Source organism: Triticum dicoccoides, chromosome 5A, assembly GCF_002162155.2.
Source record: "Triticum dicoccoides isolate Atlit2015 ecotype Zavitan chromosome 5A, WEW_v2.0, whole genome shotgun sequence".
Lineage (NCBI taxonomy): Eukaryota > Viridiplantae > Streptophyta > Magnoliopsida > Poales > Poaceae > Triticum > Triticum dicoccoides.
Window position 1 is genome coordinate 640,596,540 of NC_041388.1, and position 12,295 is coordinate 640,608,834.

A 12,295-nucleotide genomic window follows, 5' to 3' on the forward strand; every position below is an offset into this window, starting at 1 on the left:
CGAAACGCATAATACAAATCGTCATCGAACATTAAGCGTGCGGACCCTACGGGTTCGAGAACTATGTACACATGACCGAGACACATCTCCGGTCAATAACCAATAGCGGAACCTGGATGATCATATTGGCTCCTATATATCCTACGAAGATCTTTATCGGGCAAACCGCATAACAACATACGTTGTTCCCTTTATCATCGGTATGTTACTTGCCCGAGATCCGATCGTTGGTCTCATCATACCTAGTTCAATCTCGTCACCGGCAAGTCTCTTTACTCGTTCCGTAATGCATCATCTTGTGGCTAACTCATTAGACACATTGCTTGCAACGCTCATAGTGATGTGCATTGCCGAGAGGGCCCAGAGATACCTCTCCAATACACAGAGTGACAAATCCTAATCTTGATCTATGTCAAGTCAACAAACACCATCGGGGACACCCGTAGAGCATCTTTATAATCCAGTTATGTTGTGACATTTGATAGCACACAAGGTGTTCCTCCGGTATTCGGGAGTTGCATAATCTCATAGTCTGAGGAACATCTATAAGTCATGAAGAAAGCAATATCAGAAAAAACTAAACGACCATTATGCTAAGCTAACTGATGGGTCGTGTACATCACATCATTCTCTAATGATGTGATGTCATTCATCAAATCACAACACATGTCTATGGCTAGGAAACTTAACCATCTTTGATTAACGAGCTAGTCAAGTAGAGGCATACTAGGGACACTCTGTTTGTCTATGTGTTCACACATGTACTAAGTTTCCGGTTAATATAATTCTAGCACGAATAATAAATATTTATCTTGATATAAGGAAATATAAATAACAACTTTATTATTGCCTCTAGGGCATATTTCCTTCAGTCTCCCACTTGCACTAGAGTCAATAATCTAGATTACATAGTAATGATTCTAATACCCATGGAGCCTTGGTGCTGATCATGTTTTGCTCATGAGAGAGGCTTAGTCAACGGTTCTGCAACATTCAGATCTGTATGTATCTTGCAAATCTCTATGTCTCCCTCCTTGACTTGATCACGGATGGAATTGAAGCGTCTCTTGATGTGCTTGGTTCTCTTGTGAAATCTGGATTCCTTTGCCAAGGCAATTGCACCAGTATTGTCACAAAAGATTTTCATTGGACCCAATGCACTAGGTATTACACCTAGATCGGATATGAACTCATTCATTTGTTGCTTCTGAAGCAGCTATGTGATACGTCCATTTTGCATCAAGCTTTTATATCGATATTTATTGCATTATGGGTTGTTATTACACATTATGTCACAATACTTATGCCTATTCTCTCTTATTTTACAAGGTTTACATAAAGAGGGAGAATGCCGACAGCTGGGATTCTGGGTTGGAAAAGGAGCAAATATTAGAGAACTATTCCGCACAGCTCCAAAAGCCCTGAAACTTCACGGAATTCATTTTCAGAATATATAAAAAATACTGAGAGCAAGAAGTTCACCAGGGGGGCCACACCCTGCCCACGAGGGTGGGGGCGCGCCCTACCCTCTAGGCGCGCCCCCTACCTCGTGGGCCCCCTGGTGGCCCTCCGATGCCCATCTTCTGCTATATGGAGTCTTTCGATGAGGAAAAAATCATAAGTCATCTTTCCGGACGAGACTCCGCCGCCACGAGGCGGAACCTTGGCGGAACCAATCTAGGGCTCTGGCGGAGCTGTTCTGCTGGGGACACTTCCCTCCGGGAGGGGGAAATCATCACCACCGTCATCATCAACACTCTTCTCATCAGGAGAGGGCAATCTCCATCAACATCTTCACCAGCACCATCTCCTCTTAAAGCGCACCCAAGCACCGAACGTGAATCATATGAATGTGATGAAAACTAGCTTGGCGATATTCCCATGTGTCCTCGGGAGCGCTTTACATCATATAAGAGTTTGTCCAGGCTTGTCCTTTGCTACAAAAAGGATTGGGCCACCTTGCTGCACTTTATTTACTTTTGTTACTTGTTGCTCGTTACCAATTATCTTATCACAAAACTATCTGTTACCTATAATTTCAGTGCTTGCAGAGAATACCTTGCTGAAAACCACTTATCATTTCCTTTTGCTCCTCGTTGGGTTCGACACTCTTACTTATCAAAAGGACTACGATAGATCCCCTATACTTGTGGGTCATCAAGACTCTTTTCTGGCATCTTTGCCGGGGAGTGAAGCGCTTTTGGTAGGTGGAATTTGGTAAGGAAAAATTTATATAGTGTGCTGAAATTTACTGTCACTTGTTACTATAGAAAGTAATCCTCTGAGGGGCTTGTTCGGGGTATCTTCACCCCGACCAGTAGAGCAAAGAGTTGCTCCTCAACCTACTGAACCTACTGAAAATGAAAATATCTGCTTTGAAATTCCTTCGGGTATGTTAGAAAAACTGCTAGCTAATCCTTTTACAGGAGATGGAACAAAGCATCCTGATGAGCACCTAATATATGTGGATGAGGTTTGTGGATTATTTAAGCTTGCAGGTGTGTCTGGAGATGTTATTAAGAAGAAGGTATTTCCTTTATCTTTAAAGGGAGATGCATTGACATGGTATAGGCTATGTGATGATACGGGGTCATGGAACTACAAATGATTGAAATTGGAATTTCATCAGAGGTTTTATCCTATGCATCTTGTTCATCGTGATCGCAATTATATATATAATTTCTGGCCTCGCGAAGGAGAAAGCATCGCTCAAGCTTGGGGGAGGCTTAAATCAATTTATATTCATGCCCCAATCATGAGCTCTCAAAATAAATGATTATTCAAAAAAATTATGCTCGGCTTTCTGATAACAATCGCAGCATGCTCGATACTTCTTGTGCTGGCTCTTTTATGATGAAGACTATTGAATTCAAATGGGATTTATTGGAAAGAATTAAACGCAACTCTGAAGATTGGGACCTACTTGAATCTTCGGAGTGGCACTAAATGTATCTTCGGAGCATCGTTGGGTTGCGTCCTGCTAGTTTGCACATCTTTGCTTTGATCTATTTGTGAGCTGGCATGTTTGCCTACCTGGATATGTATCATGTCTAGATCTTCCTAAAAACTATGTAATAGGGCAGCTTAAAACCTGGCTTTCTTCTGTGGCAACTACTCTCCAGTTGCCGCCGAGCGCTATTAACAGTTTATGTTGGTGGCTTTGCTTTGGCTTTATAAAAAGTTGGGGCGGGGGAAACCCCTTTTGGTTCAAAAAGGGCATTTGTGTGAAAAAGGTAATAAAAAGACAACGAGACGTGAGAAAAAGTCATTTCTATACAACAAAAATGCACTTGTAGCAATGCCATAAGAAACCCGACACCTCGTATATAAAGAAGACACTTATGCCAAAGGGTTTGTGGTTGCCATTATGCGTGCGTAGCTACCATCATGTATAGAAAATCGCCTCTCTAAACAACAAACTCATACATTACAAACTCATTTGAACAAGATCCAAAAGATTCAATCTACTGGTACCAGAAGACACTGTGCCACTATGATACTATGATCTGGTGATCCTAGCCTTGGTCACGGCTATCGTGACTAGGTTACTTCTATTGCAATGACTATCCTATGACTACTGATCTAACACTTCTTCCTCAGGCTCATCTTCATCTGTGATGACGTAATTGACACATTTGTTCGCTCCTCTTGATAAGTCTGGCTTCTCGTAGAAGAACTTTGCATCTGCTTCGGGGTCCTCAGGGTTCTCCTTCGTAGGGACTCTAAAGGGATTAATGTACAAGGGATGAGTACAGGAGGTACTCAACAAGTTCATAGATATCGTGAGGTGGAGATGCACTGTAGCTACTACTGATTCCAAATAGGTCTCGGCAATGATTTTGGAAAATATCTGTAGCATCAAGTTTTACTTAAAACATTTAGTCATCAGACTTCACGGGTTGTTAGAATCTCCGATAGACTCCTTTCACGCCGCGCTCACGGATCTTTCCCAGATCAGGGAGTGACAAGTCACAATTTAATACACTCTGCACAGGTGTGTTATTTTACCCACGGGCGATTAACTTAGCCCTATGCAAGGGTAGCGATCCCATCACACATTCTGGTAGTGTGAGGCGTGCTAAGATCCGAGTCCTTCCACCCTTCTATGTCAACTCTATGTGTTCTTGATTTTGTTACTTATTCTTACCTAGAGGGATTAGATTAACTATAATAAAGGTATATGCTGAGTAAAATATCGGAACACGCAGTGAGAATTGTTCAAAGAATTTGCTGTTTTTAGCCATTGAATATCGGAACACACATTCGTTAAGGCTGGGTAGGTCGGCGGCAGCGTGAGGAAGAAAAACGAGATGGTGAAGGTGAACGGAGCACAATCTGTTTTTGGCCATTGAATGAGGATCCAACAGTGCTGAATGAAAGTAACGGATCCAACTCCGCGTTTTTGCACTAATGTACAGCAGCATGAGCTGTGCCTTTCACCTCTTGTGGTGCCTATATCCTGGGCAACTCCACTCTTGAACTTGATTTGCTACAGCTGTTCTCTCCATGTACTGTTCCTTTTGTCTCTGATACTGTACATTTGGTTACTTAATGTTCATTACTTGGCTATGTTGGATTTCCTTTGGAACTTTCTATTTAAGGATATTTGGACCAGTACCAAGTAGTCCTAAGTGCCAGCTCATATAGAAATGCATTTCCCTTTGGAAAATGCAACATTTTAACTATAACACAATTCCTTTTGTTTGTTGTTTGTTTTGTAGGTCTTGATCAAGAAGTAAAGAGGATCAGAAGAAGAAGAAGAACTACTCCAGTTTAGGTTTAGTTCTAGGGGTTACATTTCTTTTCTTCTTTTACTTTTTGATCTATGTAAATCCATTAGTAAAGATTCCTGTTTCTAATTATAATGTATATTCTGTGTGATCACTTTGTAATTGTTTGATCCTCAATAAAATGTATTGTTTCTTTATCCATTTCATTTTGTTATTAACAAACTTGTAATTAAGTTTGTATTTTTTGTTTATTATAATAAAGTTGGAATCTTATTCATTTATTCTTAATTATTTAAATGCACTTCCATTTCATATATGAAATGTACTTATGCACTTAACTCCTTTTTATTTCACCTATTTGAATTGTGATCCAAATACTTAAAAAATGAGCAAAGGTCATGCCCGAATTTAGCAATGCTCTCCTAGGTCTCAGTTGACTAAGACATAGCTGTCTGAGTCAAGTGATACTAGTATATAAGAAGAAGAAAAAAAGAAAGTAAAAAGAATTCTTTTTTACGAATCTCCGTGCAAGATGAAAGGAATATATCATCAACTGAGACATAACGAAGTCTTACTGCGACTTAGCAAAACTGCTAGCATATTTACAACTTTCCTTTATTTGGACAGCATAAGGATGTGAAGGCATACATGAAGGAGCATATATGTATTAAAGCCCTCTCTCGGCACATCTATTTTTCTTTGATTGCATGGCACGGGCCGGAATATGTCTTCACTTGTAAGCATGGATGTAATCATGGAAATAGAAGTTCTTCTGGATGAAGCTCGCCAGCCAGCGGGACGCCCCGAAGCACAGCACGGCCAAGGACACGACGGCGGCTCTCTGCACGACCGACGTCACCAGCGTCCCCTTGGCGACGGCGAGGAACCCGACGACCGCAACCGACGCGAACTGCAGGGCGACCTCCAGCGCCTTCATGGCCTTCAACGCCGCGCTGCAGCTCCTGCACTGCGCCACGTGCGACCAGTACCTGCGGACAACATCAACGCTGTTATGATCGGAATTATCAGGCGTTTCAAGCTCCAGCTTGTCGTGGCACCTCTCCATGAGCTTGTCTTTGGTTGGAGTCACCGGCAGCTGATCGGCTGTGGGGACGGCCCAGCCGACCTGGCTCTTGCAATGCTTTCTGAACCAGTTTCTGAAGGCGATCACCATGTTGTCCGACGACGTGGGCACGTACACGGCTTTGTGCCAGTTTTCGACGCCGGCCGCGGCGAAGTTGCGCTCCTGAAACGAAGGAAGAACAATGGGATCATGTTCAGAATTCAGAAATTCAGAGCAATGTGTCTCTGTTGCTTGAGCTCCATTAATTACCTCGACGTGGAGGAGGTACATGTCCGAGTCAAAGAGGGCGTTCGGGCCCATGTGGTAGTACCACCGCGGTATGACCTTGTCGAGCCAGACGCCGACGTTCCTCGGCAAGGCCCAGATCACCCTGCTCTTCCCCGGCGCCACTGGGATGCACATGAACACCATCATGAACTGGGGCTTCTTCTTCTTCTCCTGCATGCCCAAACCAATCCATGCCATAAACTGATTTGTTCCTCTCTCGGTCTCTCCAGTGTCCAGTGCTGCCAACTTCACTTGCAGACGGGGCTCATCAATCCAAGGCTGCATACCTCTTCCGTGGCCTCACTGGGAAGCGGCGAGTCGTCGACGGCGAACGGTGCGACCTCTCTGGGAAGCGGCGAGCCGTAGAAGGTGCACGGCGCGACGTACCGGAAGTAGCCGCGGTTCTCCTGCTGCTCCGTCAGGAACCCGTCCACGTTCGCCTCCTTCGTCTTCATCTTTATCGGCCCACCGCCTTCGATGTCGAACTCAACTGTGAAGAGAACAAGAACAACGATTGAATCAGCATTTGTATTCAGTGTTTCAGTGACACTCTGCAAACTGAATTCGATGTCAGGCATGCATATATATAGAGAGAGAGAGAGAGAGGCTTATCTGCCGAGGTCTTCCTTCTTGCGAAACTTGCCCATCAACCCCTTGTGCGCGTAGGGGACATGGGCAGGGTCCATGAGGTCCTCCACCAGCACATCGTACCTGCAAGGGTATCATCTGAGCTGTGAGATTCTGCAATGGAGGGAGGCGGCCGCATATATCGATCGAGGTTCACAGGACGTGTACCCGTAGGGGAGGTCCCTGACGCCGTAGACGGTGACGAAGGAGGGGTCGTCGATCTCCGGGATGAATGGCGGGCGCTTCCTCTGCAACACGTCCCGGTGCTCCTCGTCGGCCCTCGGGTAGAACCACAGGATGTTGTTCTGCACCACGCTCGGGTACGACGCCACGCACGCCTTGCTGTTCTTGTGCACCTGCGCCGCGCAATTCAGAGAAGAAAACATTTCGGTTTTGGTTTTGGTTTTGTGATCGAACGGAGGAGGAAGAAGGAGAATGGATGGATGGTTACAGACAGGTGGGCCGAGGGCGGGGGCCTGTGGGATGAACTGGCAGGCGCCGCGGCCGTCGAAGCACCAGCCGTGGTAGACGCACTGGAGGCGGCCCTTGTCGTCGATGCGGCCCTCGGAGAGCGGCGCCAGGCGGTGCGGGCAGGCGTCGTCGAACACGCGCCACTCGTCCACGGCGCGGTCGTACCAGGCAACCACGCGGAGGCCCAGCACCGTCTTGCCGTGCGGCGCGCCGGGGTCCAGGTCGCACACGGGGGCCAGCGGGTACCACTGGTCCAGCCAGTCGAACTGCCCCTCCTCCTTCTCCTTCTCCTCGCCATCAATCAGCGACGCTGCCGAGGGCGCCTCCGCCGCCACGGCCGAGACCGGCGAGGGCAGCCGCGCGCGCTGCCGCCACCGTCGCGGGGCCGGTGCCGCCGCTCTGGCGCTGCTGGTGGCCGGGGCGGCGGCGCGGAGCGGGAGCGGGAGCGGGAGGGAAGGGCGCGCGCGGGGGGCGAGGAGGTTGGAGAGGGAATTCATCCTTGTATGTTGTATCCCGCGGGCGGCAGGGAAAGGACCTCTGGTATGGATAGCGGCGCGCCGGAGCCGGAGCCGGGAGAGACTGGCTCGATCGCCGGTGGTACAACTGACTTATGTCGCGAGGTCTCTCTCTCTACCTGCCGCGCACCGTACACGTGCACTGTGTCTCCTCTTCTTTTTCTGACGAGCTTTCAATCATTCATCAAAAAGTGGCGGACGAACTGTTTCATTACATGTAGAGTACAGTAGACTAGTAGGGCAGCGCACAGAGAGTGGACGAAAGGAATAAAAAGGATGTCGCTAATAATTCACTCGCCGGTCCAGATCACACCAAACCTCCTCCAATAATCGTTTGCGGGTATGCAGTATAGAATGTCAGTATATCAAGGCACAGAAGTAGAAAATAATAAATAAACGATAATATCAAAGGTAATCATAAATCCAACAAGTATTTAACCTATCATAATAAGAACTACCAAAGGTAGAGAATGCACGGTATGCATGTATTAGCCACCGGTTATCTTTGAGATTCGGATCCGTGCATGCATCTGGTTTTTGTGTTGCTTAGTTAATATCAATTTATGGCCCCTTGTTCTACTCCCTCCGTTCCATATTACACGTCGCTGATTTAGTACAACTTATGACGAGTAGTATGGAACGGAGAGAACATTAATTATGTCGTATCAATCAATCACTATTTCTCCTGACAACTTTCCCTCGTAGTTATTACCTGCAATACCGTTCCTCTCACTCACAAAGTAGAGACTAGTAATACTGAACAGTAAGTTATTACCTGTATCAGCCACCAGTTTTTTTTTTCATATGATTCTAAAATTTAAATTTATTTTATCTTTTGAAAAGTAAGTTTGATTTATGATACATTTGCAAATTTATGTTCCTTGTGAAGAGAACATTGAAATAAGATCACTCTTGAATATATTTTATTTTCACAAATTTTAAAATTCAAATATGAAACATGGAGAGACCTTACGAAACTGTAAAAAACTATTGTATGTACCAAGTTTCATCAAGTTTTTTATAGATCAGTTTTGTATAAGTTTTGTTTAAAATATCTCGTCGGTATAAACACATTTGTCCAAATAGAATATAACACAAACTTTTATTTCAGAAGATATCAAGCATCCAAATCTTTAAATAGAAAGAGAAAATAAATTTTTGGGATATATAGAGTTGCAAAAGGGGGAGGCATCCAAACAAAAAAACACTATTTAAGAAAGGCTGACACACACAAACTGACCATGTGACAGAAAGGTCAAGAAAAATAAGACGTGCAGAAGGTTAGTACATTGTGATTTCTTTAGGATCCTGAAATAATTAAGCGGTTGATTAATGCACGGTAGTAGAAAATGCACTTTCATCAAAGGTAACCATAAATCCAAAGTAGAAGTGTCTGGCGAACAAATATTTTAACCTATTATAATAAGAACTAGATCAGCAGCGCGCCCTACCGCACGGTGTCGGGTCCAAACCTTGTGGCTAACCGCGTGTGCCAGCTGGGCAAGCTTACCATCTTTAGTTGCACATGATAAATCATAAGTATTTATCCTGATTAAAAACAACAGGAGTTGAGCACAAAGGAGAAGCGTGTAGCCTGATTGAGAGAAGCAAGGCATAAAGCTCAGTGCTATAGAGCAGCAAAGTAGCACAATAGGTGGATACATAATACCCAATCCAACATTTGAGAGGTGCATAAATTACAATAGCCAAGGGGTAGTAGTCTTATGCAGACATACTCCTAGTACATTGCCTGCAATCATCCATCTAGAACACTGGTCCAGGTACTGATTACAAATAATTTATACTAAGGTTACACAGGTGCATACTGCACTAATTCAGAACACTTTCATAAAGGCACCAAAGCTAAGCACGACGCTTAACCAAAGCTCGCTGACAAACCAAAAGGGCATCACTTTATTCTTGTCCCTGAAGCTTCGGCCATTCTCATCGAAGAGGAAGTCTTCATCACCAAAGAAAACTGCAACAGAAGTAGTACATGATGAAATAGAAACCACGACGCCTGTATCTATCAAGACAAGGGGAAAATTTGGCCGACGAACTGTTTCATGCACAGTAAACTCTTTTTTGTGCGAATATCATGTACAGTAGACTAGTAGGGCAGCGCACAGAGAGTGGACGAAAAAATAAAAAGGATGTCGCTAATAATTCACTCGCCGGTACAGATCGCACCAAACCTTCTCCAACAATCGTGTAATTCACTCTCCGTCTAGATCACACTAAACCTCCTCCGACAATTTGTGTAATTCACTCGCCGGTTTAGATCGCACCAAACCTCCTCCAACAATCGTGTTAATTCACTCGCCGGTCCAGATCGCGCCAAACCTCCTACAACTCATTTGCAGGAGTGAGGGCATTTCTAACCGATCCCCTATTCGGTCTAAGGGGGGATAAATTTAGCTCCAGCTCCTGCACTGCGCTACTTGCGAGCAGTACCTGCGGATGGCATCACGAGTCACAACATCAGCGCTGTGATCGGAATTCTCAGGTGTTCCAAGCTCCAGGTTGCCGTGGAGAAGAATGGTGGCTTCTTTTCGCCGTACCTTTCCAGGAGCTTGTGTTTGGTTCATTGGTTGGAGTCGCCGGCAGCTGATCGACTGCGGGGACGGCCCAGCCGACCTGACTCTTGCAGTGCCTTCTGAACCAGTTTATGAAAGAGATCACCATGTTGTCCGACAAAGTGAGCACATACATGGCTTTGTGCCAGTTTTCGTGACCTGCTGAAATGAAGGAAGGAACAACGGGCATGCTGCTTGAGCTCCATATACTGAATCAGGTTCAGAATTCAGAATTCAGAAATTCAGAGCAATGGGTTTGTTGCGCGGAGGAGGTACAGGTCTGAGTCCAAGAGCGCGTTCTGGCCGATGTGGTGGTGCCACAGTGGTATGATCTTGTCAAGCCAGACGCCGACGCTCCTCAGGTGCGCCCAGATCACCCTGCATTTGACACATGAACACCAGCATGAACCGAGGCGGCTTCTTCTTCTGCCCAAACCAAAGCACAAACCGTGAACTTCTGAACAATTCCTGCTTGTGCTTCTCTGAAGTCCTGCGAGTTTCGCTTGCATCGGCAAGAAAGGACTGAATCAGACACTCTCATTCAGTGGCACCGTGAACTGAATTCGACGGGCCGATCATGTCAGAGTCAGACAAGGCAAGGCAAGAGGGGCTTATCTTCCAGGATCTTCCTTCTTGCCAAGCTTGCCCATCAACCCCTTGTTTGTGCGCACCGGCTTCTTCGTCTGAACCTGAACTCATACTACGTGACATGTAAAATACTGGTCAGGGATGCTCCTCTGCTTCTTCAGCTTGCAACTCTGACTCCTGCTAGTTTTTCTAGTAACCACGCCAAGTCAATTTGTCAGATACAGACGATTGGTAATAAATACAACAATTCATCCGTCCGCACAAATGTAGAACTCCATATAGCACTACAAAATCATGAACAGATTGTCGACAGAGCAGAAATTTACAGCAAGTCAGAGAGATCTCTGACGTTCTTTTTTTCAAAGCAGAGCAGAACATCACTACATCGACACCATTACCCAAACAGCGAACACTAATTCTATTACGAGGTACTCCTACTAGACAGTAAGTAATCGACTAGGCCTTCTTGGGGGACTTGGCGGCCTTCTTGGGCGACTTGGGCTCCTTGTCGGCCGCCTTCTTGGGGAGCAGCACGGGGTTGATGTTGGGCAGCACGCCGCCGTGGGCGATGGTGACGCCGGCGAGCAGCCTGCCGAGCTCCTGGTCGTTCCGGATGGCGAGCAGCAGGTGGCGCGGGATGATGCGGGACTTCTTGTTGTCCTTGGCGGCGTTCCCGGCGAGCTCCAGCAGCTCGGCGGCGAGGTACTCGAGGACGGAGGCGAGGTAGACGGGGGCGCCCATGCCGACGCGCTGCGCGTAGCGGCCCTTCTTGAGGAACCGCCCGATGCGGCCGACGGGGAACTGCAACCCGGCCTTGACGGACCGCGCCACCGCCTGCTTCCTGGGCCCGCCGCCGAGCTTGCGCCCCACCACGTACTTCTTCGCCTTCGCGACGGCGCCGGCGGCTGAGGCTTCCATGGCGGCTGGCGGGGTGGAGGCGCGGAGAGATTTGGCGATGGGCGATGGGGAATTGGGATTTGAGGAGGCGGGAGCGCGCTGTGTTGGCGGGAGTGGGTTGTGTTGGTGATGCCTGGAAGACGAGTTTGGGCGGAGTATTTAAACGGCGCGGGAAGGGGTGGCGTGGGCCCGTCGATCCGCGCGCACGGGCAATGGACGGTCGGATCGGTGCCGAATGGACGGCTGCGATGCGAAAATTACACTGCGCCCTTCCCATCATTCAATTAATACTTTTTTTGTCAACGGAAGGACCAAAGAAATCGGATCAGCTCTCAACGACTTCAATTTTATTGCAATTGAACAGCCTCCGGGCCGAAGCTCAAATAATATGCAGCTAGCAATCCAGAAATCTTCTTGTCAAAAAAAAAAAGCAATCCGGAAATCTGTTCCTCAAAAAAAAAATCCAGAAATCTGGAGCTGTGATCCCTCCTAATCCTTCAGCAAAGCAGGATCCGAAAAGAGTTAAATTGGGTCTGCAAA

At 46.5% G+C, this 12,295-nt stretch overlaps 2 protein-coding genes across 2 annotated transcripts; both read right to left on the reverse strand.

Annotated features, from left to right (window-relative positions):
* Window positions 1-5,260: 5,260 nt before the first annotated feature.
* LOC119303667 (protochlorophyllide-dependent translocon component 52, chloroplastic-like) lies at window positions 5,261-7,854 on the reverse strand. The gene is made up of 7 exons (XM_037580796.1): window positions 7,164-7,854; window positions 6,877-7,064; window positions 6,694-6,792; window positions 6,369-6,573; window positions 6,064-6,252; window positions 5,789-5,976; window positions 5,261-5,719 (listed from the first exon to the last, which is right to left on the reverse strand). The coding sequence occupies exons 1-7, from the start codon at window positions 7,674-7,676 to the stop codon at window positions 5,461-5,463; spliced, it is 1,641 nt and encodes a 546-aa protein (XP_037436693.1). The 5' UTR covers window positions 7,677-7,854; the 3' UTR covers window positions 5,261-5,460.
* Window positions 7,855-11,113: 3,259 nt separating this feature from the next.
* Window positions 11,114-11,880, reverse strand: LOC119298230 (probable histone H2A.5). Its single transcript, XM_037575710.1, has one exon. It carries the CDS (start codon window positions 11,774-11,776, stop codon window positions 11,315-11,317), a length of 462 nt encoding a protein of 153 aa, XP_037431607.1. The 5' UTR covers window positions 11,777-11,880; the 3' UTR covers window positions 11,114-11,314.
* Window positions 11,881-12,295: the final 415 nt, after the last annotated feature.